The sequence below is a fragment of the Bos taurus genome, chromosome 16 (assembly GCF_002263795.3).
Source record: "Bos taurus isolate L1 Dominette 01449 registration number 42190680 breed Hereford chromosome 16, ARS-UCD2.0, whole genome shotgun sequence".
In the NCBI taxonomy this organism is placed as follows: Eukaryota; Metazoa; Chordata; class Mammalia; order Artiodactyla; family Bovidae; genus Bos; species Bos taurus.
The window spans coordinates 65111912-65133330 of record NC_037343.1 but is presented as its reverse complement, the minus strand read 5'-3'; the positions used below and the strand labels follow the sequence as shown (position 1 = coordinate 65133330).

The 21419-nt window shown below is 37.5% G+C and overlaps 1 protein-coding gene across 2 annotated transcripts in view; it reads right to left on the bottom strand.

Annotated features, from left to right (window-relative positions):
• Nucleotides 1–2809: 2809 nt before the first annotated feature.
• The window catches only part of TSEN15 (tRNA splicing endonuclease subunit 15), a 29861-nt gene continuing 11251 nt past the window's right edge, over nucleotides 2810–21419 (bottom strand). The window contains 2 exon segments of one of the 2 annotated variants that reach the window (NM_001076312.1): nucleotides 2810–4073; nucleotides 4608–4749. In NM_001076312.1, the coding sequence (NP_001069780.1) occupies nucleotides 4053–4073; nucleotides 4608–4749 (163 nt within the window). In that variant the 3' untranslated portion in view covers nucleotides 2810–4052. 2 annotated transcript variants of the gene reach the window in all.

Genomic DNA, 21419 nt, shown 5'->3' with positions numbered 1-21419 from the left:
GTGGTAAGGAATGGACAGCTCTTGGTCTGCAAGGAGGGAAAATTGTCTAATTGTTCAGAGAATACGACATTATTCCGCACATGTAAACAGTCAAGGTAACATACTGCAGATGGATAAAGAGCTTCTGTCTAGAAGAACTATAAACTTTGGCAGGAACCACGGTGCTGCCGCAGTGAAAGCCCTCCTGCTGGGGCTGCAATGGAAAAAGTGACCTCAGTGAGGAATTCAGAACTGAAACGCTCGGAGAGAGAAGATGAAACACCATGAAGTTTTGATTAAGTCACTTGGTTCCAGGCATATAAAAGTGTAAAGCTGTTTCAGCTTTTTTAAAAACTGCAGATTCCATGAACTTTGTGGATGACTATTCTATTCTAGTTGTAGCTTAGAATTCCTAAGTGCCTCCACCCTCTGTTCTTCATGAGGATATGCAGTGTTTAAGACCGCATTGTCCTAGACAGCCCAGGTAAGGAAGCAAAGTAAGGTCAGTCTGGAGTCACAGGACCTAGATCACTCAGTGTTCTGAACCGTCTCAGCACAGAACGTGCACTGAGGAGGGACCCCAAAAAACAAAGGCAAAGACAGTACTAGAGGGAAACCTTCACACACCCTTTTCTCCATCCTGCTCCCATCTAGAGAGGAGGTCCCTTTAGTGGACAAGTTTATAGGTTTAACAGTAGCAATTTACATCTCTCACCACCAGGAGTTAGCCAGTTCAGTGAGTGTTTTAGAGCTGGTATCTCTTGCTACCTCATCTGCTCTTGAAATTTTTATTTAATATATTAGGCTTCTGCATGGAAAAAATGAAATGCATCATGGCAAACAAATATGAACAAAACCATATTCTAGAAAAAAAAAAACAGCCACCCACCCACTCTCGCCCCAAACAAGCTTTTATTTTTAAATGTAGATTTATATTTCCAGTAACGCATGAATCAAGTCACAAATTTAATGTCAGTAGAGAGTGTAATTTTGGAGTCATACCAGAAGCAAAAAGTGGGGGGAAGGTGTGAGCACATAAAAATTATTTATATTTTTATTTATTTCCATCGATTGAAAATAAATTTTCAGGAGTACCACTTCTCAAGTTAATTCATTTCTAAACTCTGAAAATTTTGTGCTTATTTAGCAGTGCCCTCTGGTGTCCAAATTGATCATTTTAGTTTGCCTTCTGGCTAAAAGTAAACCATTATACAACTAAACAAGTCTACAATTAGCATTCATTTATTCACGAAATATTTATTGAGTGCTCAGTATATGCCAGTTTGTGAAAGGTGATGAGATATACAGATGTATTTTAAAAAGAAACATGGTTTGTTATCACTTATATGTGGAATCTAAAAATAAAACAAACTAGTGAATATTAACAAGAGAAACAGACTCAGAGATACAGAGAACGAATTAGAGGTTACCAGTAGGGAGGAGGCAGAGGGAGGGGCAAAACCTGGGTAGGGGGTTAAGAGACACAAACTACCATGTGTAAAATAAACAATCAACAAGGATACACTGTCTAGCACAGGGAAATATACCATTGTGCTGTAGTAACTTTAAATGGGGTAGAATCTATAAAAATATTGAATCAGTATGTTATATATCTGAAACTAATATTGCAAATCAACTATAATTTAATTTAAAAAATTTTAAGGACACAGTTCTTTGTTCTGTTCTTAAAGAGCCCATTGTCTAACAAGAGAAGTAGATGTAAATGCAATTATCTAATAAAAGGTTAATTACTTGATCATACAAAAGAAGTCAGTTTACCTATTTTTCACTAAAATGAGACCAACAGAGCTGAGTTGTCTCCATTTTCAAACTGTTCTGGACCATTGTTCATACGAGCAGGTATATGGCTGTCCTGGGACAGAGCGACTTCCGTCAAGTACATAGGGAACATTACAAAAAAGGAGTAAACGGTGCAGAACATACAGGGAGATTGAGACCTAGATTTGGAGCTTTCTCACAGAAAGCTCCTTTCACAGTCAACCCCAAGGCACTTCTGATCTTGTAGTTACCTAGGGGCCCACCGGTCACCAGGCCTGACACATAAATTTAATGTTCACTTAGTCTTACTTATCTTTCTGAAAATACACTGTTTTCTAACACTGCAATGAAAAGCCTCAGAAGGAGTCGAATGGCAGAGACCCTAAGAACCGATAAGTCTGCAAATTTCCACCTGGGGTCACAGAAACACACTTTGTTCTGAATTGGTGGATCTTCAGGCCTTCTGGGGAAGCAGAGGAGCCTGAAGGAGTTACCAAGACCTTCCATCAAAAAGAAAAGTCAAATTCAAATAACACCAAAGGAAGGAGTCAGGAACTATGGCTCAAGAAAGATGCTTTAAACAATTTTCCTTCTTTTGGCCATGTTTCCATTCTTGTTCCTGCTGTTTTCTAGTGTAATAAGCCCTGGTTTGCTTCTAACCCATAGAAAATGGCAAAGGTGACAGGACACACATGACTACATTATGTAAGATTGCAAGGTCCACCCTGCCGACTCTCCTTGTCACTGGCTTTGAGCAAACAACCAGTTATGCTGGCAAGGCTCATGCAACAAACAGGGTGGCCTCTTGCCGACAGCACACTAAACTGAGGTCCTCAGTACATGGCCCACAGGAAATAGAAAGCTGCTACCAACCACATGAGTGAGGAAGGAGACCTTTCCCCAACACAGCCTCAGATGAGACTATGGCCGTGACAGCAGCCTTACAAAAGACCCAATTCTGAGATATTAAATGTGTTGTATTTTTAAGCTGCTAAGTTTCTGGTAACATTAGTATATAAAAATAAATAACAAATATAGATCTCAGGATACATTTTTTTACTTTAAAACATTTTTATTATAAAAGTAATACCAACAAAGAAAAACTAAAATCTTAAAGAAAGACAAAGCCATCCATTTACTGCCCTGCCCTCCTATTATAACCACAGTTAGGAATTTATTTTGTCCTCTTTTTTATTATATACTTGGTGTGTTATTTACAGCCATAATCATACCCATTCATACACTTTTGTATCTTGCTTTTTTCTTTTTACTAAGCATTTTCTCATGTTTTACAGTATACTCATTTCTAATTTTTAATGGGTACATAACACACCATTCATTACCTTTGTATGTTTATTGACTATTTCCCCAGACCAGGTGTTGGCAAACTATGTCCAGACATTTGTAAATAAAGTTTTATTGGAATACAGGCATATCCATTCATTTACATACTATCTACAGTTATTTTTATTCTACAAACAGGATAGTTGAGAAGTTGTGAGAAAATCTATATGGCCTGAAAAACCTAAAATAGTTCCTTTCTGGCACTTTCCAGAAAAATTTTTCTGACTCTTGCCTTAACTTTTAAAATACCGTTCTTTGCAACAATTAATTAAGAAGAAGTAGAAAAACTAGGTCTACTGAAGAAAGATGATTTTAAGGTCCACACTGTCCGCTACTATTAATATCTCTCCTACAACAGTCTAGCTATGATACAATATGATGGCAGTAGTAAGAATGGGAAAAAAAAAAAAGGCCCAGTGCTCTTGTAGGTAACACTTCTCTGGTCCCTATTAATCTAGATATGCAATTTTATACTCTGGATGAGCATATTTTTAATTTTGATTTAAAGTTAACCAAAGAAGGAACTAACATTAATTGTACCATGAAAACCAATCAAAAGGACACTTTCTACTGGGGATGAAAAAGCAGGCTAAAGTAAATTCTCCATTTCTGCAGACTAGCTGTAGTGACCAAAAGGCACAGAGAGAGTTGAGTAAGGGGAAAAAATGGTGGTCTCAAGAATGTCCTATCCTTCTGAACATGCCATAGGCATAAACTTGCATATGACTATAATCAAACTGTCTCCAGGTGAGAAAGTTCTAGAGCAACTATCTATTTTTTTAACAAAATAAATTCTTCTATACGGGAAAGTTTTATTCTTCAAGAAAGAAAACTTCTGGGATGGGACCAGCTAAGTCAGCCCTGACTATCTCTGAGATACAAGATGAACCAGGCTGATGGTTCTTAATCCAGTCTTGTGTGAACAAAGTAAGCATCAGGAAGTATAGGTGTCATCTTCTAAGGGAAATATTCTGCAACATAAAAAAAGGAAAAAGATCAGGATGGACCTTTTCCCCAAAAGATAATGTAACTTAAAGCAAAACTTGAAAGATATTTATTGTGATTATCTCAATTATGCTAACAATGTATGTAAAGAAACATATAAAACACATTTATGTATTAAATCATTCCTGTCAAAATGCCAACCAATTTAACATTTCCTTAAATGTTCTTTTGGTCAAAACTATTACAAGCCTTTATATTCCACCCCAGTTACTCATCAAATAATTAAATGCGTCATGACTTCACGAAGGACTCTTGGAAACTATAAAATTTTCTGTAGAGTGAGAAAGTTAAATAATTTTTTGTGAAAACAACTAAGAACATGTTACTTTGAACAGAACATAGCTAGTTTTCTGCGGTATGAGACATCAAGTCCTTTTTCCCTTGAATTTTCATATTGCAAAAGAAGCAATGGTTCTGTGAATGCATTGATTCACACTTAAAATCATGTCATAATTTTCTTCTTTTTTCACTGTTTTACTGATAGTCGCCTCCAAACTGACCTGAGGATCCGGCAGCATAAATCCATCAGTGAGTTTGTAGTAGACTATGGTAGAGTCGGACTCCACTATGGCCAAAGTAAATGACGTGGGCGAGTCGGGATCACCTTGCAATTTTCGTGACGCCTTCAAGATTTCCCTTATCCTGAAAACAGAGTCATATCACATTTAGGATTCACAGTCACTCAGTTAATAAGAAGGTCAAACACTGTAAAATCTTGGAGACAAGGTACACAATAACACTATATCCAAAACGTTGACTCAGGAAATGTCTGAAGGCTCAAATATAAACATTTAAGTTACCTTTTTATACAGAAAATCCCACAAATAAGCATTATCTACTGCTTTTCAGTTCTCCTCTTTTGTATTCACTTCTCTCTCCCGATCATTAAACCTAAGAGAATCAAAACCGTATCTAGGGAACCTTCAGAAAGGGACACTAACAGCATTTAGTGCTTCTAAACTGGCCAAAAATTTTCATTACTCATCTTCCAAGTTTCCAACTTGGTATCTTACAGCAAAACAACTGGTATTCAGGGTTTTGTTTTTTTTTTTTTTAAATAGATTATAATACATATTTCCCCATATTTCTACATGGTGCTCAAAATTACAATCTTTATAAGGTTATATAATATTCTATTGATTCACAATGCAGCCAATCATTCCCCTATTGCTGTAATGTTCTTTCAGGTCTTTTCTGTGTGTGTGAGGAAGATGGTGCTAATAAAGGTGAACTGTGATAAGCATCTTCTTTCAGGTCTTTTCTGTGTGTGTGAGGAAGATGGTGCTAATAAAGGTGAACTGTGATAAGCATCTTCTTTCAGGTCTTTTCTGTGTGTGTGAGGAAGATGGTGCTAATAAAGGTGAACTGTGATAAGCATCTTCTTTCAGGTCTTTTCTGTGTGTGTGAGGAAGATGGTGCTAATAAAGGTGAACTGTGATAAGCGTCTTTCTGCAGGTAGTAGTTTCTTTTTAAATAATCCTGCTGGGTCTTTCCAAGTATCAGAACTATTGGATATGAATACAGATATTTCTGTGGCTTTCATGTATTCTGATACTTAATAAAAGCAAAAAGAAAAATACAGAGAGAAAAAATGTTTTTATAAAATTATATGTCAAGTATCAATGTTATGAAGGATTCTGGTTTGCTTGCTGTGGAAAATAGTCGACTAAATCCAATATCAAGATCTTCAAAGCACTGTTAGCTTTTGCTTACCATGAACTAAAAATCCTTATTACCTACCTGACAAAACCTGTGTTCAGTAATTGAGGAAAATGTAAGCTCCAGGGGAGACTTCTTAAAAGGGCAAATAAAAAATGATCAGTTGTGTTTTTCATTAAGCTAACCAATTTTCTGGAATTGGAAAAAGATTTACTAGCATATTAACATGCTACAACTGAATACATAAATAACACTATACTCTCTTTAGCAAAAGTCTAATTTGTCCCCTTAAATTCTACTGCCAACTCTAAGTAAAAATTCTTGTGGTGACTCTTCACCCATCCTACTAGCTCTTTAATTTATAAAGCATCTAAAAAGAAGTCTCTGCTTTGAAATAGTCTTCTTACAGTAATTATAATACTTTTTTAAAAACCTGTGGAGAAGACAAGATTTTAAAAGTGATTTAAAACAGCAATAAACCTCTGGGAAAGCTGAAACTGAATTGTTCTTGCTAAACTACCATTTAGTCACTGCATAATATGTTACAGAGTGATAACTGGTTTCTTAAAACAGATACAAAAGGCTGCTTACCTACTACCTATCATTTAATATTCACAAGTATATAATCACATAAGGAGAGAATGAGTTTCTAAGTTTGTCAAACCTCATAGTCAAACCATTTCTAAGATGACCTTGAGAGAGTTAATTCAATAGCATGGTAATACTGGTATTATTGGATAAATAAAATTTTTGCCTGAAAAAAAATCTTAATTCCTTTTCAAGAGTCAGCAAAGCATCATCTTCTTTCCCCAATCCTAGAGACACCTTGTGCAAACTTTCATTACTGTAATCACTACCTCCTATTTACACACCTAAGTGTCTGTTTCCACTGGCTTGTACCAATTTTGAGTGTCAGAGCGTTCTAAGAAAAAAAATTGTTAATAGTATGTAGTAGAATGCTTCCAAGTATCTGTAGTAATTTCTTCAAAATATCTGACATTTGCTTGCTTTTTGTTTAATGGGCACGCATGCTAAGTTGCTTCAGTTGTGTCCGACTCTGCGACCCTATGGACTATAGCCTGTTAAGCACCTCTGTCCATGAGATCCTCCAGGCAAGAATACTGGAGTGGGTTGCCATGCCCTCCTCCAGGGGATCTTTCCAACCCAGGGTTCAAACCCACGTCTCTTACGTGTCATCATAACATTCAAATTGCTTTATCATTTGTCTCTACACCAGGGCCTGGCAAACTCTGGACACCTGTTTTTCTATAGCCCATGAGCTAAGAATGATCTTTATATCTTCAAATGGTACACTTTGAATGGTCATATAAGTACCTACGTAATAGCCTTGATTTTGCCACTGTGCCCATGAAGACAAACATACTTACTACCTGATCCTTTAAGAAAAGGTTTGTTGACCCCTACTCTACACTATGGAAAAAGTTAAGAATAAAAATTGTAAGATATGATCACCAAGGCAGTGTTCCTTTTTTTCAATATTACATATTCAAAAGTCAGAGCAGAAGGAGATTTCACTTCTAATTAGGATATAGAAGATCTCAAAAGACCACCATTCCTATGATAATAAAGAGAAAAGACCTCATTTGCTTAAAAACATACCATTTTTCTTTAATGCCACAAAAGAGAGGTAAACACAAAGGGGTATAAAGGAGCTAAATTCCAATGAGAAATGAGCCCTTCCTGGGTAAACTAGAGACCAAGACACAGCCACTTCTACCCCTCAAGGGCAACTGCTAAGTCTGGTCACTGTGGCTGGAGGAGTGAGCCAGTCATATGAAAGTGACTTCACTGGGACAAGGAGAAAACAGCACAACATCTAAAAGCCACACTTGAACTGGTGTGGTGGATTGGAATCTTGAGGGACATTAGTCCCTCCAGTTCACCAATTCTTACTCATGGGACTTCTGCTGTGTTTAAGCAGCAGCATGAAAAGCTGGGGAAGGGGCTAGAAAATGACAGGCAAGCCCTAATCACTAGGCTCTGCTGAAGAGAGAGGCCTGATTCCATTCTCAAGACATTTGAAACCAGAACAGAACACTATAAAGCTGCAACCCAGCCACGATTCCTCTTGACTTCTGATCTGAATGAATAAATAAGACCCTGCCTCTACCTGCCAAAGAGAGGAAAGGATGAGCTCTTTGGGGGGCAGAGTGGTGGGGGGCAGGTAGGTAGCATCCACATCAGTCTGTCAACCTCAGTCTCTTCTTCATACACAATGGCCAGCATCCCATGAAAAACTCAAAGCTATGTGAAGAAGGTGGAAAATATATCTAATAATCAACAGTAAAAAATCAATACAAGAAGACCATCAGAAAACTAAGGCTGTTGAAAAACTAAGATGCTGGATTTAAGATTCTAAAATAACTACAATAAATATTATGGTATTGATTAAAAACACAGACAAAATGAATGATAAGATGAAAAATTTAAGCAAAAGAATGAAAATTCTAAAGAAAATGAACATTCTAGAATCTAAAAACACATTTTCTCAATTATTGACTAGGCTCAATGACAGATTAGACACAACAGAAGAAAGAATTTAATGAACCTAAAAACAGGTCACAAAAAACTTAATTGAAGTATAATACAAGGAGAACATTTTTTTTTCTTTAAATAAAACATCAGAGGCCTTTAGTGCAGTATCAGTCTAACATACGTGTAAATTACAGAAAGAAAATGAGGAGAGAATAGTGTGTATCTTACTCTGTTCAGGCTGCTATAACAAAATACCACAGCTTATACACAACAGAAGTTTATTTCTCAGGGTTCTGAAAGTTGAAAAGTCCAAGATCAAGGCACCAGCATCGTCTCTTTCAGGTGGAGGTCCTCTTCCTGGTTCACAGCCAGAAGCCTCTTACTGCATCTTCACATGGTGAAAGGAATAAGAGATCTCTGTGAGGTCTTCTTTAAAGGCACTAATTCCATTTAGGAGGGTTCTACCATCATTGATTGCTTAAGCACCTCCAAAGATCTCACCTCCTAATACCATCATCTTCTGGGCTAAGGATTTCACCATATGAAACACAGGGGACACATTTAGACTACAGCTGCTGCTGCTGCTAAGTCGCTTCAGTCGTGTCCGACTCTGTGCAACCCCATAGACGGCAGCCCACCAGGCTCCCCCATCCCTGAGATTCTCCAGGCAAGAACACTGGAGTGGGCTGCGATTTCCTTCTCCAATGCATGAAAGTGAAAAGTGAAAGTGAAGTCGCTCAGTCGTGTCGGACTCTTAGCGACCCCATGGACTGCAGCCCACCAGGCTCCTCCATCCATGGGATTTTCCAGGCAAGAGTACTGGAGTGGGGTGCCATTGAAATAGTTCAGACTTTCCCAAAATTGTTGTCTCTGAATGTAAAATGTCTCTCTTACAGAGAGTATGTAGATGGATCTTGTTTTTATATTCAGTCTTATAATTTATGTCCTTTGATTAGAAAGTTTAATCCATTCACATTTAAAATAAAACTAATATTGTTGGATTTACATATGCTATTTTGCTATTTGTTTTGGGTGGCTCAGCTGGTAAAGAATCCACCTGCAGTGAGGAAGACCTGGGTTCAATCCCTGGGTTGGGAAGATCCCCTGGAGAAAGGAACAGCTAGCCACTCCAGTACTCTGGCCTGGAGAATTCCACGGACTGTATAGTCCACGCGGTCACAAAGAGTTGGACACGACTGAGTGATTTTCACTCTCACTTTCTGTATATCACATGTCTTTTTTTGTCCCTCTGTTCCTCCTTTACCTCCTTCTTTTGTATTGATATTTTCTAGAGTACTACTTTGATTACCTTGTGGGTTTTTTTTTTTTTTTAACTATACAGTTGACCCCTGAACAATACAGATTTGAACTGTGCAGGTCTACTTATCTGTGGATTTTTTTTTTCAATAAATATATATTCAATACTATAGTACTATGATCCCTGGTTTATTGAATCTGTGGATACAGAACTGCAGACACAGAGGGTCAACTATAAAGTTATACTCAGATTTCCAACTATGCAGAGGATTGGCATCCCTAACCCCTGCATTGTTCAAGGGTCAGCTGTATTTTTTTGAGTTTCTTGGTGGTGGTTCTAGAGATCACACTATATGTACCTTAATTTATCACAATTTACTCAGATTAATTCTAATCCAATTCTAAAACAAATATAGAAACTCCAATATAATTTCATTCCTTTCTGCCTCCTTTGTGTTATTATTGTCATATATATTATGCCCGCTGCTGCTGCTAAGTCGCTTCAGTCGTGTCCGACTCTGTGCAACCCCATAGATGGCAGCCTACCAGGCTCCCCCATCCCTGGGATTCTCCAGGCAAAAACACAGGAGTGGGTTGCCATTTCCTTCTCCAAAGCATGAAAGTGAAAAGTGAAAGTGAGGTCGCTCAGTCATGTCCGACTCTTAGCGACCCCATGGACTGCAGCCTACCAGGCTCCTCCATCCATGGGATTTTCCAGGCAAAAGTACTGGAGTGGGGTGCCATTGCCTTCTCCATATTATGCCTATATACTATAAACTCAGTACAATGTTATATTATTACTTTATACAATCTTATATCTTTTAAAAAGTTATGAGGAAAAAGGAAACAAAATATATTAACCTACATATTTAATATTTCTGGTATTAATATTTCTTCAAGTTGCTCTCTGATGTCATTTCCTTGCTTCTTTACAGCCCCATCCTTTGTGTTAATATTATAATCTGTATTACTTCTTAATACGCTATAAGTCTGATCTATTGATTTGTGACAAAGGTACAAAGGCAATTCAATGAAGAAAGTCTTTTTAACAAATAGTGCTATAATCTGAAGATAGTATACCTCGATGTCTACAAATAGGATTACTGTAATAATCAATGGAGTGGCATACATGAAAAGGCTTTACAAATTGACTGGTAGTCACTGAATACAGTATTTTTATCAACTATCTATACCAGATTTCCTTCTTTGAAAACTGGGACGTAATATGATAATCACTACCTTCCTCTTAAAAAACAATCTCCACCTATGTTGAATGGTATGACAATTAGCTAGCTTACTGCTCATATCAGAGGTTTACTTTATAAAGAGATATTTAAATGAAACAACCATAAATACTAATCAGTAGTGTTATTACACAGCACTGATGGAGAGTAATACTCTGAAGCCACAGCAATATACATAACTTACAAATAAGTTTCTTTAAATATCCCTAAGCAGGGTATGACGAAGATGGGACACAGATGGAAGGGGAAAAAAAAAAAACAACTTAAGACAACTTTTACCTATTTTCTTTTTCTCCCAATATAACATGATTTAAATCAAAAAGGTGTATGTGTATGTGTGTGTGCATGCATGTGATTTTTTCCCCTAATGTAAACTGCGTGGGAATTCTAGCTCAAATACTGAAATTTAGGATAGAAATTTCCATCTCATTCATATTTGTTTCCAGAGTTCTTTGATATAAATAGCAAAACATTTTCAGACTTACTCAAAACACCCATGTGGGAAACCCTCACATTTGAAAATTAGCTCAGAGTTGTAAAGGGGGTATTGTCTTCAGAGTTGAGGGGAATCACTGTCAAAAATGAAATGGAAGTTCCCATCTCACAGCTCTGTCTATCCTCCATGGAAGCAGGGGGCGGGGCGGGGGGGCGGTGCGGATTACCAATGAATTTTCTCAGTAATAACAGAATTAAATCATTTCTCTGCCTCTGTTACTCAAAGCACTCTTGGGAAGTCTCACAAAGATTCTTGTTCAGGATCTCTTCTAGTCAATGGCAATTTTTAACTCATGTTTAAGGTAATGCCATCATCTTTGTCTATTTGAGATCTGTGTTTTTGTTCCCTTTATGGGGTACTAATAAACTCCTAAAGATGTTTACTTTGCCTTTGAGTCAATAGACTGTGCTTTCTCAATATGACACCAACAACAGGTTTCAAAGTTCTATTTTAAAAATCATACATGATTGTAAAGATGCTGAGGATAATGAAGCATCACTAAAATACTATAGTCTCATTTAACCTCTAACAAGCTCATAGTTTGAAATCTTAATTTAGAAACCACAGAACAAAGACTCCTTATATGCATATTTTTTAAAAGCTCAGTTCTTTGGAAAGATATTGTAGAGATGTTACATCAGACAGATCTAAAATAATAATTTAGATAATAAAACTCTTTATAGTTCATATCTGATAGAAATTCACATATGTAAAACATAATCTATGTATTAACAATAAGATCTTCAGGTTTTTGAGTTCATTACATTTTAAGGGAAAAATCCCACCTAAGAAAGAAACAAATCAGTATCACAGTTGTTGATCAACAATAACAGAATTTGATGTTTGTAACAGGTTTTTCTTTCTTATAACTGTTTAGAGAGGAGCTCAGCATACTGAAAACAGTGATTCTGAAGTTTAACAAAGTTAACTTGAGAATGTATCTGAGGCAAACACACAGAGAACATTATTTGGCTACTGCCATTTCTCCAAGCTATTTAAATTCTTTTGATAAATCTTAGCATATATATATATATATATATATATATATATATATATATAGTTTTTTTTGGTTAAGAACCCTACAATAGAGACGAAGTAATCTCTGGAGATTTGCACAAAGGGCAAAAAAGTTGAAGACAACATTAATTTTAACTTCAATCTTAATGCATCATGGGTTAAAATTATTAATTTCACCCCACAGAAGGCAATAAGTTCTTCAGTCCTCTTCAATGTGGCCAAATTGATACATGCTTTAGTTACATTGATAAAAGACATTAACTCCCTGATCTGCCTCATTATGATATATTGAAAGGACACACCATAATGCAACTCTGAAACACAATGCAAGATTAAATTGGTGCCCATGGGGCCTTACTCATCCACAGGCTCAATCCTCAAAGTTTCAAGAATAACAGACCACCCGCTAAGGGACCATGCCAATGCCTTCCTCATAAAAAATCAAGGCAGCTACAGTCTCAGGGGGGTTTACTCAACAATTAAGTGCCTGTGTGGCTATTTGCCCCAGTGGGAAGTCATTCTGCTAAAATAAATTGCAAGTTTGTTTTTTGTTTTTTCCTTGAGGGTAAGAGGGAAAAAAAAATGCTATGCTAGTTGAAAGAAGCTGCCAGAATGGGTGGTTTCACCAGCAGATTTCCAGCAGAGGTCGAATGAGGACACACATCCTGATATGCAGGCAGAGAAACGCCAGAAGCCACTTCACGAGTTACCAGACTTCAGGCCTCATATAAAATAATGATCACTTAATGAATTTGTAATAAAGAGTATATACTTTTGGAGAGAAGAAACATTTTTTACAGGGAAATGATAATGGAGTATCCTTCAAAAAATATGTAGCACTTCAGAATTAAATCTTATAACCAAGAACATCTTTAAAAATGTTCTAAAGGAGGAACTGTTAGTTCTATTAACCCTTTACTCCACCATTACTATAAGTCCTTCTTCCAAGGCACTTAGGCAAAAGAAGGGCGTGTTGAGCGGTGAAGATATGGATGAAAAACAATTTAACTAAAAGGTAAGGAGCCTATTCATAGCATCAGCAGAGGGACTCTCCAGATCCGTGACTGTTCTCTCCTCAGATGTAGACAGTTTCAGATACCGTGTAAAGTGTGGGAAAATCTTGCCAACAGATGAATTTTGTAGACACTCTAGTTCTATAGAAAAGATATTACTCAGCAACTTTCTTTTGCAGAAATTGAGTCATCTCCCTCACTCATCCAACAAATACCTATTTAACACCAGATATCAGGTACTAGGTTAGGCACAGGGGAAGTATTAATAGCAATGAACAGAACAATGTTCCTGTTTCCACCAAGGAAGTGGGAGGAAGAAGAAAGTAAATAATACATAATACACTGGGTAGCAATAAATGTGGTAATAAAAGAGGGCCACTTCGTAGGTTGCAACAGTACCGAGGCTGAGACATTAGTAGCTTGTACCAGCGTGATATGGTATAGCAAAAGAGGTGAGAGATGGTCAAATTTTAGATAAACTTCTAAGGGAGAAGTGACAGAATTTGTTAACAAATTAATTTGGAGGTCTGAGAACTGGGTGGATTAAAACTAATCAGAGATTATATAGCAAGGTTAACATATGAAAGTCAGTTGCTTTCCTATATACCAGCAATGAACAAGTGGAATTTCAAATGAAAAACACAATGCCATTTACGTTAGTACCCAAAAAGTTAAATACTTTAGGTGTAAACTAAGAAAAATATACACAGGATCTGTTTAAGGAAAACTATAAAACCCTGATGAAAGAAATCACAGGAGATCTAAATAAATGGAGAAATAGTCCATATCCTTGGATAGGAAGATTCAATATTATTAAGATGCCAATTCTTCCATTGTGATCTATAAATTAAGCACAATCCTAATCAAAACTCTCAACTATGCACCATTCTGAAAAAGGCAAATCTACAGAGAGAGTTAAAAGTTCAGTGGCATCCAGCAGTTCAGAGTGGGGGCAAAGGGATGACTATATGCAGCACACAGGATTTTTAGGGCAATAAAACTATTGTATATAACGGTGGATATGTGACATTATGATTTGTTAAAACCAGTAGACCTGTACAATAAAAAGAGTGAACCTTATTGTAAAACTATGGACCTTCAGATCAGATCAGATTAGATCAGTCGCTCAGTCGTGTCCGACTCTTTGCGACCCCATGAATCGCAGCACGCCAGGCCTCCTTGTCCATCACCAACTCCTGGAGTTCACTCAGACTCATGTCCATGGAGTCAGTGATGCCATCCAGCCATCTCATCCTCTGTTGTCCCCTTCTCCGCCTGCCCCCAATACCTCCCAGCATCAGAGTCTTTTCCAATGAGTCAACTCTTCGCATGAGGTGGCCAAAGTACTGGAGTTTCAGCTTTAGCATCATTCCTTCCAAAGAAATCCTAGGGCTGATCTCCTTCAGAATGGACTGGTTGGATCTCCTTGCAGTCCAAGGGACTCTCAGGAGTCTTCTCCAACACCACAGTTCAAAAGCATCAATTCTTCAGCGCTCAGCCTTCTTCACAGTCCAACTCTCACATCCATACATGACCACAGGAAAAACCATAGCCTTTACCAATATTGGTTCATTAATTATAACAAATGTACCATACTAAAGCAAGACAATAATAACTAATAAACACTGTGCTGGACTGAAACTTCAGTGGGAAACCTCTGTACTATCCATTCAAGTTTTCTGTAAATTTAAAATTGTTCTAAAAGATAAAGTACAGACAGATACAAAGCGATAACTATCTGCAAGGTTTCTGGCCTGAGCTTCAGAATGCATAGTGTTGCCATTAATGAAAGAAGGCAAATAAAGAGTTTTTTTTTTTTTTAACATGCATCTATTCTACTTCAGCAATATGTGAACCGTGAACTTCCTGATGTTCAAGCTGGTTTTAGAAAAGGCAGAGGAACCAGAGATCAAATTGCCAACATCCGCTGGATCTTTGAAAAATCAAGAGAGTTCCAGAAAAACATCTATTTCTGCTTTATTGACTATGCCAAAGCCTTTGACTGTGTGGAGCACAATAAACTGTGGAAAATTCTGAAAGAGATGGGAATACCAGACCACCTGACCTGCCTCTTGAGAAATCTGTATGCAGGTCAGGAAGCAACAGTTAGAACTGGACATAGAACAACAGACTGGTTCCAAATAGGAAAAGGAGTACGTCAAGGCTGTATATTGTCATCCTGCTTATTTAACTTCTATGCAGAGTACATCATGAGAAATGCTGGGCTGGAAGAAGCACAGGCTGGAATCAAGATTGCCGGGAGAAATATCAATAACCTCAGATATGCAGATGACACCACCCTTCTGGCAGAAAGTGAAGAGGAACTACAAAGCCTCTTGATGAAGGTGAAAGTGGAGAGTGAAAAAGTTGGCTTAAAGCTCAACATTCAGAAAACAAAGATCATGGCATCTGGTCCCATCACTTCATGGGAAATAGATGGGGAAACAGTGGAAACAGTGTCAGACTTTATTTTTCTGGGCTCCAAAATCACTGCAGACGGTGACTGCAGCCATGAAATTAGCTTACTCCTTGGAAGGAAAGTTATGACCAACCTAGACAGCATATTCAAAAGCAGAGACATTACTTTGCCAAAAAAGGTCCGTCTAGTCGAGGCTATGGTTTTTCCAGTGGTCATGTATGGATGTGAGAGTTGGACTGTGAAGAAGGCTGAGCGCTGAAGAATTGATGCTTTTGAACTGTGGTGTTGGAGAAGACTCCTGAGAGTCCCTTGGACTGCAAGGAGATCCAACCAGTCCATTCTGAAGATCAGCCCTGGGATTTCTTTGGAAGGAATGATGCTAAAGCTGAAACTTCAATACTTTGGCCACCTCACGGGAAGAGTTGACTCATTGGAAAAGACTCTGATGCTGGGGGGAGTTGGGGGCAGGCGGAGAAGGGGATGACAGAGGATGAGATGGCTGGATGGCATCACTGACTCGATGGACGTGAGTTTGAGTGAACTCCAGGAGTTGGTGATGGACAGGGAGGCCTGGCGTGCTGCGATTTATGGGGTCGCAAAGAGTGGGACACAACTGAGCGACTGAACTGAACTGATCCTTTTTCAAATTCTTTTTCCATTTAGGTTGTTACATAATATCAAGCAGAGTTTCCCATGCTTACAGTAGGTCCTTGTTGGTTATCCAATTGCTATATTCCAAGTATAGCAGTATGTACATGTCAATCCCAAACTCCCTGACCATCCCGCCTCACAACACTTCCCCTCTAGTAACCACAGGCTAATTCTCTAAAGTTTTTGCACAGCAAAGGAAATCATAAACAAACCAAAAAGGTAACCCAGCACACAACAGATGCCTAATAAATGAACAAGCAACCTAAAATATGAGGCAGCAATACGCAACCCCTCAAAAAGATGCTTCTTTGACTCTAGATGGTCTATAATTCCATTAAAATTCATTTATATTCATATTTAATGCTTCAAGAGAACATATAATTATGGATATTCATAAAATTTTTTACTGAAAGTTATACTATTTTAGTATAAGAAGAATAAATAAAATTTTAATTTTTCCTACACATCTTTGTTTTAAAATATGGGTTTTTTCCTCTTTCCTCAAAAAAAACACTGGGTACAATGAATTTAAAAATAAACAACTGGTCCATTTTTATTATTTGGGTTACTGCTGTGAGAACACATAAACAGCTAATAAAATATTTTTAAAATAATTATGTCTTTTAAAAAAAGAAAAATTACTCTTTACAGGCCTTAAAAACGATATTTAAAAGCTACATTAACTCCGACAAAGTAAAAAGAACTGCAGTTAGGAAGAATGTATTCTTTTGAAACACTGAAAACCTTGACAACAACATTGCAGGAAACAGGTTGATATGGTTTAATAAGCTGAGCATCAGATTAAAATGCACAGGATTTCTAGTCTAACTTTGGCTCTGACACTCATTTCTATGTGTAATGAATTTTTTCACTTCTCTTAAAGCATAAACTATATAAAGATCTCGCCAAAAGAGTTCTGATCAAATCAAATGACAAAAGTTATTAGACTTTTAGCCTTATGGCTGCTGAACTAGCAGATGACCAATCTGGTATATGAAATGTTAAAGGCTTTTTTTTTCCTAAATTTCCAGAGTGATGTTCAGACAGGAAGATGCTAAGAAAGAGAACATTTGGAAAAACTGCCTTTCAGATAAGCTGGTAGAAGGTACCCATTTTAGAGAGGTTATCAATCACCAAACATCAAAAGAAACGCCACTAATTTGCGGAAGTGGAGGGATAAAACGGTCATCAGAGAGGTTCCATCCTCACATAAGCTATCCACTATCCTTCCCTGGCACTGAGACAAGAGAGTCATTTATAATTTAGTCAGGTTTAAAAGGATGAATGATGCATTGGTATTACTAAGCAAGGAACTATACAGCCCTTTGTAACAAAAGAGAACTGCCCCTGGATCTCATAATTGTAAAAAACACTCTGCTTGGCTATTTAAAAAAGATTCTCTGCTTGGCTTATTTAAAAAACATATATATATAAACAGATAAGGTTAAAATATGGCAAATGGGGTTTGAATTTTCAGCACATCTCTCATGTTTTACTGAAGAAACTAAATTGATATGGAAATTGGAAGATGACGTAAGTACTACCAGGAAAAATAAAACTGACAGCTAAAAAAACACAAAAATATTTTTTTCCCCTCACAATTTGCTATGGGTCCTTGTCTAAGTTTCTTAAGGAAGGTATTTTCCCATATACAACTACTCATAATACTAGTACTATTACAGAAGACTATAAAACTACCTTAATTTTGTTGTAATAGACCTCATTCATTTAGGGACATTCAACAAATATCAATGTCAGGATGGCAAGAATACTGGAGTGGGTTGCCATGCCCCCCTCCAGGGGATCTTCCTGACCCAGGGAGCGAACCCAGGTCTTCCGCATTGCAGGCGGATTCTTTACCACCTGAGCCACCAGGAAAGCCCAATATTGTATAGCACATGGAACTCTACTTAATGTTATGTGCCAGCCTGGATGAGAGTCATGACTGGGGGAGAATGGATACATGTATATGTACGGCTGAGTGCCTTTCCTGTTCATCTGAAACTACCACAGCATTGTTAATTGGCTATACTCCAATACAAAATAAAAAGCTTAAAGTTTGGGGGGAAAAAAGAGAAAGAAACGCATGTTCTATCCCTGGGTTGGGAAGATACCCTAGAGTAGGAAATGGCAACCCACTCCAGTATTCTTGACTGGAAAATTCCATGGACAGAGGAACCTGTGGTCCACGGGGCCACAAAGAATTGGACAGGACTGGGGACACACACACAAATTTTATGTATTAATTGCTTTAGAGAAAACAATGAGCACAGACTGTACTTTTGCTCAAAGCACTGCATTAACTCACTGCTATTCAAACACACATTTGGTCTGTGATGGAATCTGTCTGTATTCTTGCCAGAAACTACATACACAAAACCAACAGGGGCCAACTCTGGGAAAATGAGTAGGAAATGGAAACAAAAACTGTCTGGGCATTCTGAGAAACTGACAGATATAACATTATATGTTGCCTAGAACTGTTACCTTTTAAGGAGTCACCAAATAATTTGGTTGGCCAAAAAGTTCAATGGGGGCTTTCCATTAAATGTTATTGAAAAAACCTGAATTAACTTTTTGGCCAACCAAAACATATACACCATAAAATAAATAATGGAAAGAATAAGCTTTTCAAATATATATGCCACTCTCTCACTCAGTAGTCAAGCTGCAAGATAGTTACTACCATAGTTTTAAGGACTACGGTGAGATTATTATCACTGGGGAAATAGTTCTTAATTAAGTTTAATTAACTATGAACAGAGTGTGGTCCAGTATTACAAACAACAGATTTTAAAACTTGGGATTTCAGTAAAGGCAACAGCTAACAAGCCTTGGCTACACTGTACCCTTTATGGATAACATGTAATTGTACCCACGGCAACTGCCAACTCCTCCGGCTCCTGGGCTTTGTATACTACCCAAATTCCCTAGTAATAAAAATGCCATTTTAAGTTTGTGAAGATACAGAACATTTATAAGAAAAAAAACACCACAATCAAGCAGCTAAGCAACACAGTCTAGGATAATGATTTACAGCTGGTGTGCTCAGGTTGATTGTACAAGTGTGTGGTAATTTATTTCTAACAACAAAGCTTTAAAGTTGGCAGGCTATATTTTAATGTAAAATTAATATTCCCCATAATATATCGCCATTCTCACCTACTCACATTCTACTATGCTTTCCTGGGTGAGAGTCAAAGTGAGGAGTCAATACAAAGAAGCCCTGGGAACAATGTATAAACTAAAGCTCTAGTATATCTATACTGCAGGTCAAGGAAAGTGGGCTAGAATCATGGGTCAGGACAACAATAAAGGTTAAATAAAAGTTAAAACACAGGCTAAAACCACCAGTCACAGCTAGGCATTAAACATCAGTAGCTACTAAGATCACACAGAGAGGAAACCAGACATTACATGTCTCCTGATGAAAGAATGGACTGCCAGCTAGAGTCTTACTAATGGGATCCAATTGCATCTAACCAAGCTGCTGGTTTCAGCTGCCAATTTGCAGAAAATACAGAGGACAGGGAAACATGCTGAAATGCACCATGAGTGAGTAATCGACAAACCCATACTATGGGAGAGTATGTATGTCAAACAGCCTAGGTTCTTTAACAGAAAAATTGTGAGAAAAGAGGACAGAGGCAGAACCCACACATTAGGAGTTGGTAAACCACTAGTCTATGGATCAATCTGGATGCCCTCTGTTCTTCTAAATAAAGTTATAAGAACACAGCCACACCCATCTGTTTATATATTTGTCTAGGGCTGCCTTCCCCCTAACGTGACAGAGCTAAGGAGTTGCAACAGAGACCAAACAGCCAGCAAATCTCAAAATATTTACTATCTAGAGCTTTATGGATAGCTTGTTGATCTCTACTGCAGATTAACAGAGTTTTACAGGATATAACCAAAACCATTTTTTAATGGGCAAAATTTATGAGATACAAATAAGGAACTGCTTTATTTGTAGAAATTGATTTTAAAATGTATATAAAAAAATAAAAGGGCATTACATGCCTCCTGATAAAAGAACAGACCACCAGCTATAGTGGTCTTATTAATATGACAATAATCAAAGCCCTGATTCCAGCTGCCAATTTGCAGAAAATACAGAGGACAGGGAAACATTAAAATGCACCACGAGTACACCATACAGTAGTATACCAAAATAAAAGTTATTATCCTAAAAGTAAGAATAATGCGAAAGGCAAAGGTTATGCTTAGGACAGGGCACACTGAAGGAGTTCTGAGATGGCTGGAAAGGTTTTATTTCTTGACTAGGTGGTGGTTACAAGTGGTCAAAATGTTCTCTTTGTAACTCAGCCCATGCATTTATACTGTGCTGCTTTCTGTATCTGGTTTTATTCTCCAATAAAAGATTTTAAAGTCACCAGCAAAGTAAGAAGAATGATAGCTATGAGACTTTGTTATCTACTAGGAGATCCTGGTGCAACTCATTGAATCCTTTATTATCTTTGGAAACAGTAGAGCATAAATAAAAACATCTTTTTAATCTCAGCTTTTTATATATGAAATTTGGATAAAAGAAGAACTCTATACCACTAAGGGTTCTAGAGCTAATGAAACAAGTGAAGGTTCTCTGAAATTCTGTAACATTCTCTACCAATGCAAAATATTCTTATAACCACATGGAATAAGCTACTGCATCATTTCCCTGCATAAAGTCCTTCCACAACACCATCCACATAGCAGCAATTTTTAAGAGCTCCTTCTGGAAACCTAGGACTCAACAGACATGCTTCGGGGGTAGGGAATCATGTATATTGTACAGACTGTGCCTTGCACAAAGGTGCCAGGTACAAGGGTGTCTGAAATCTGGTTGATGGAGCTTGCCAAACCTGAATCCTGGTGAAGACTTTTTCTGTATGTCCAAGGGAGTCCCTTTTTTCTAATTCGCTCCAAAGCAAGTCAGTCATGAGCTAGCTGTAGGCCTGTTCAAACATCCTCCCAGATCTACCTTTTGTCAAATTTAACATCATAAACTGTCTGAAAAGCTTCTGCATCATTAAGCTAAAACATGAACAAGCACATCT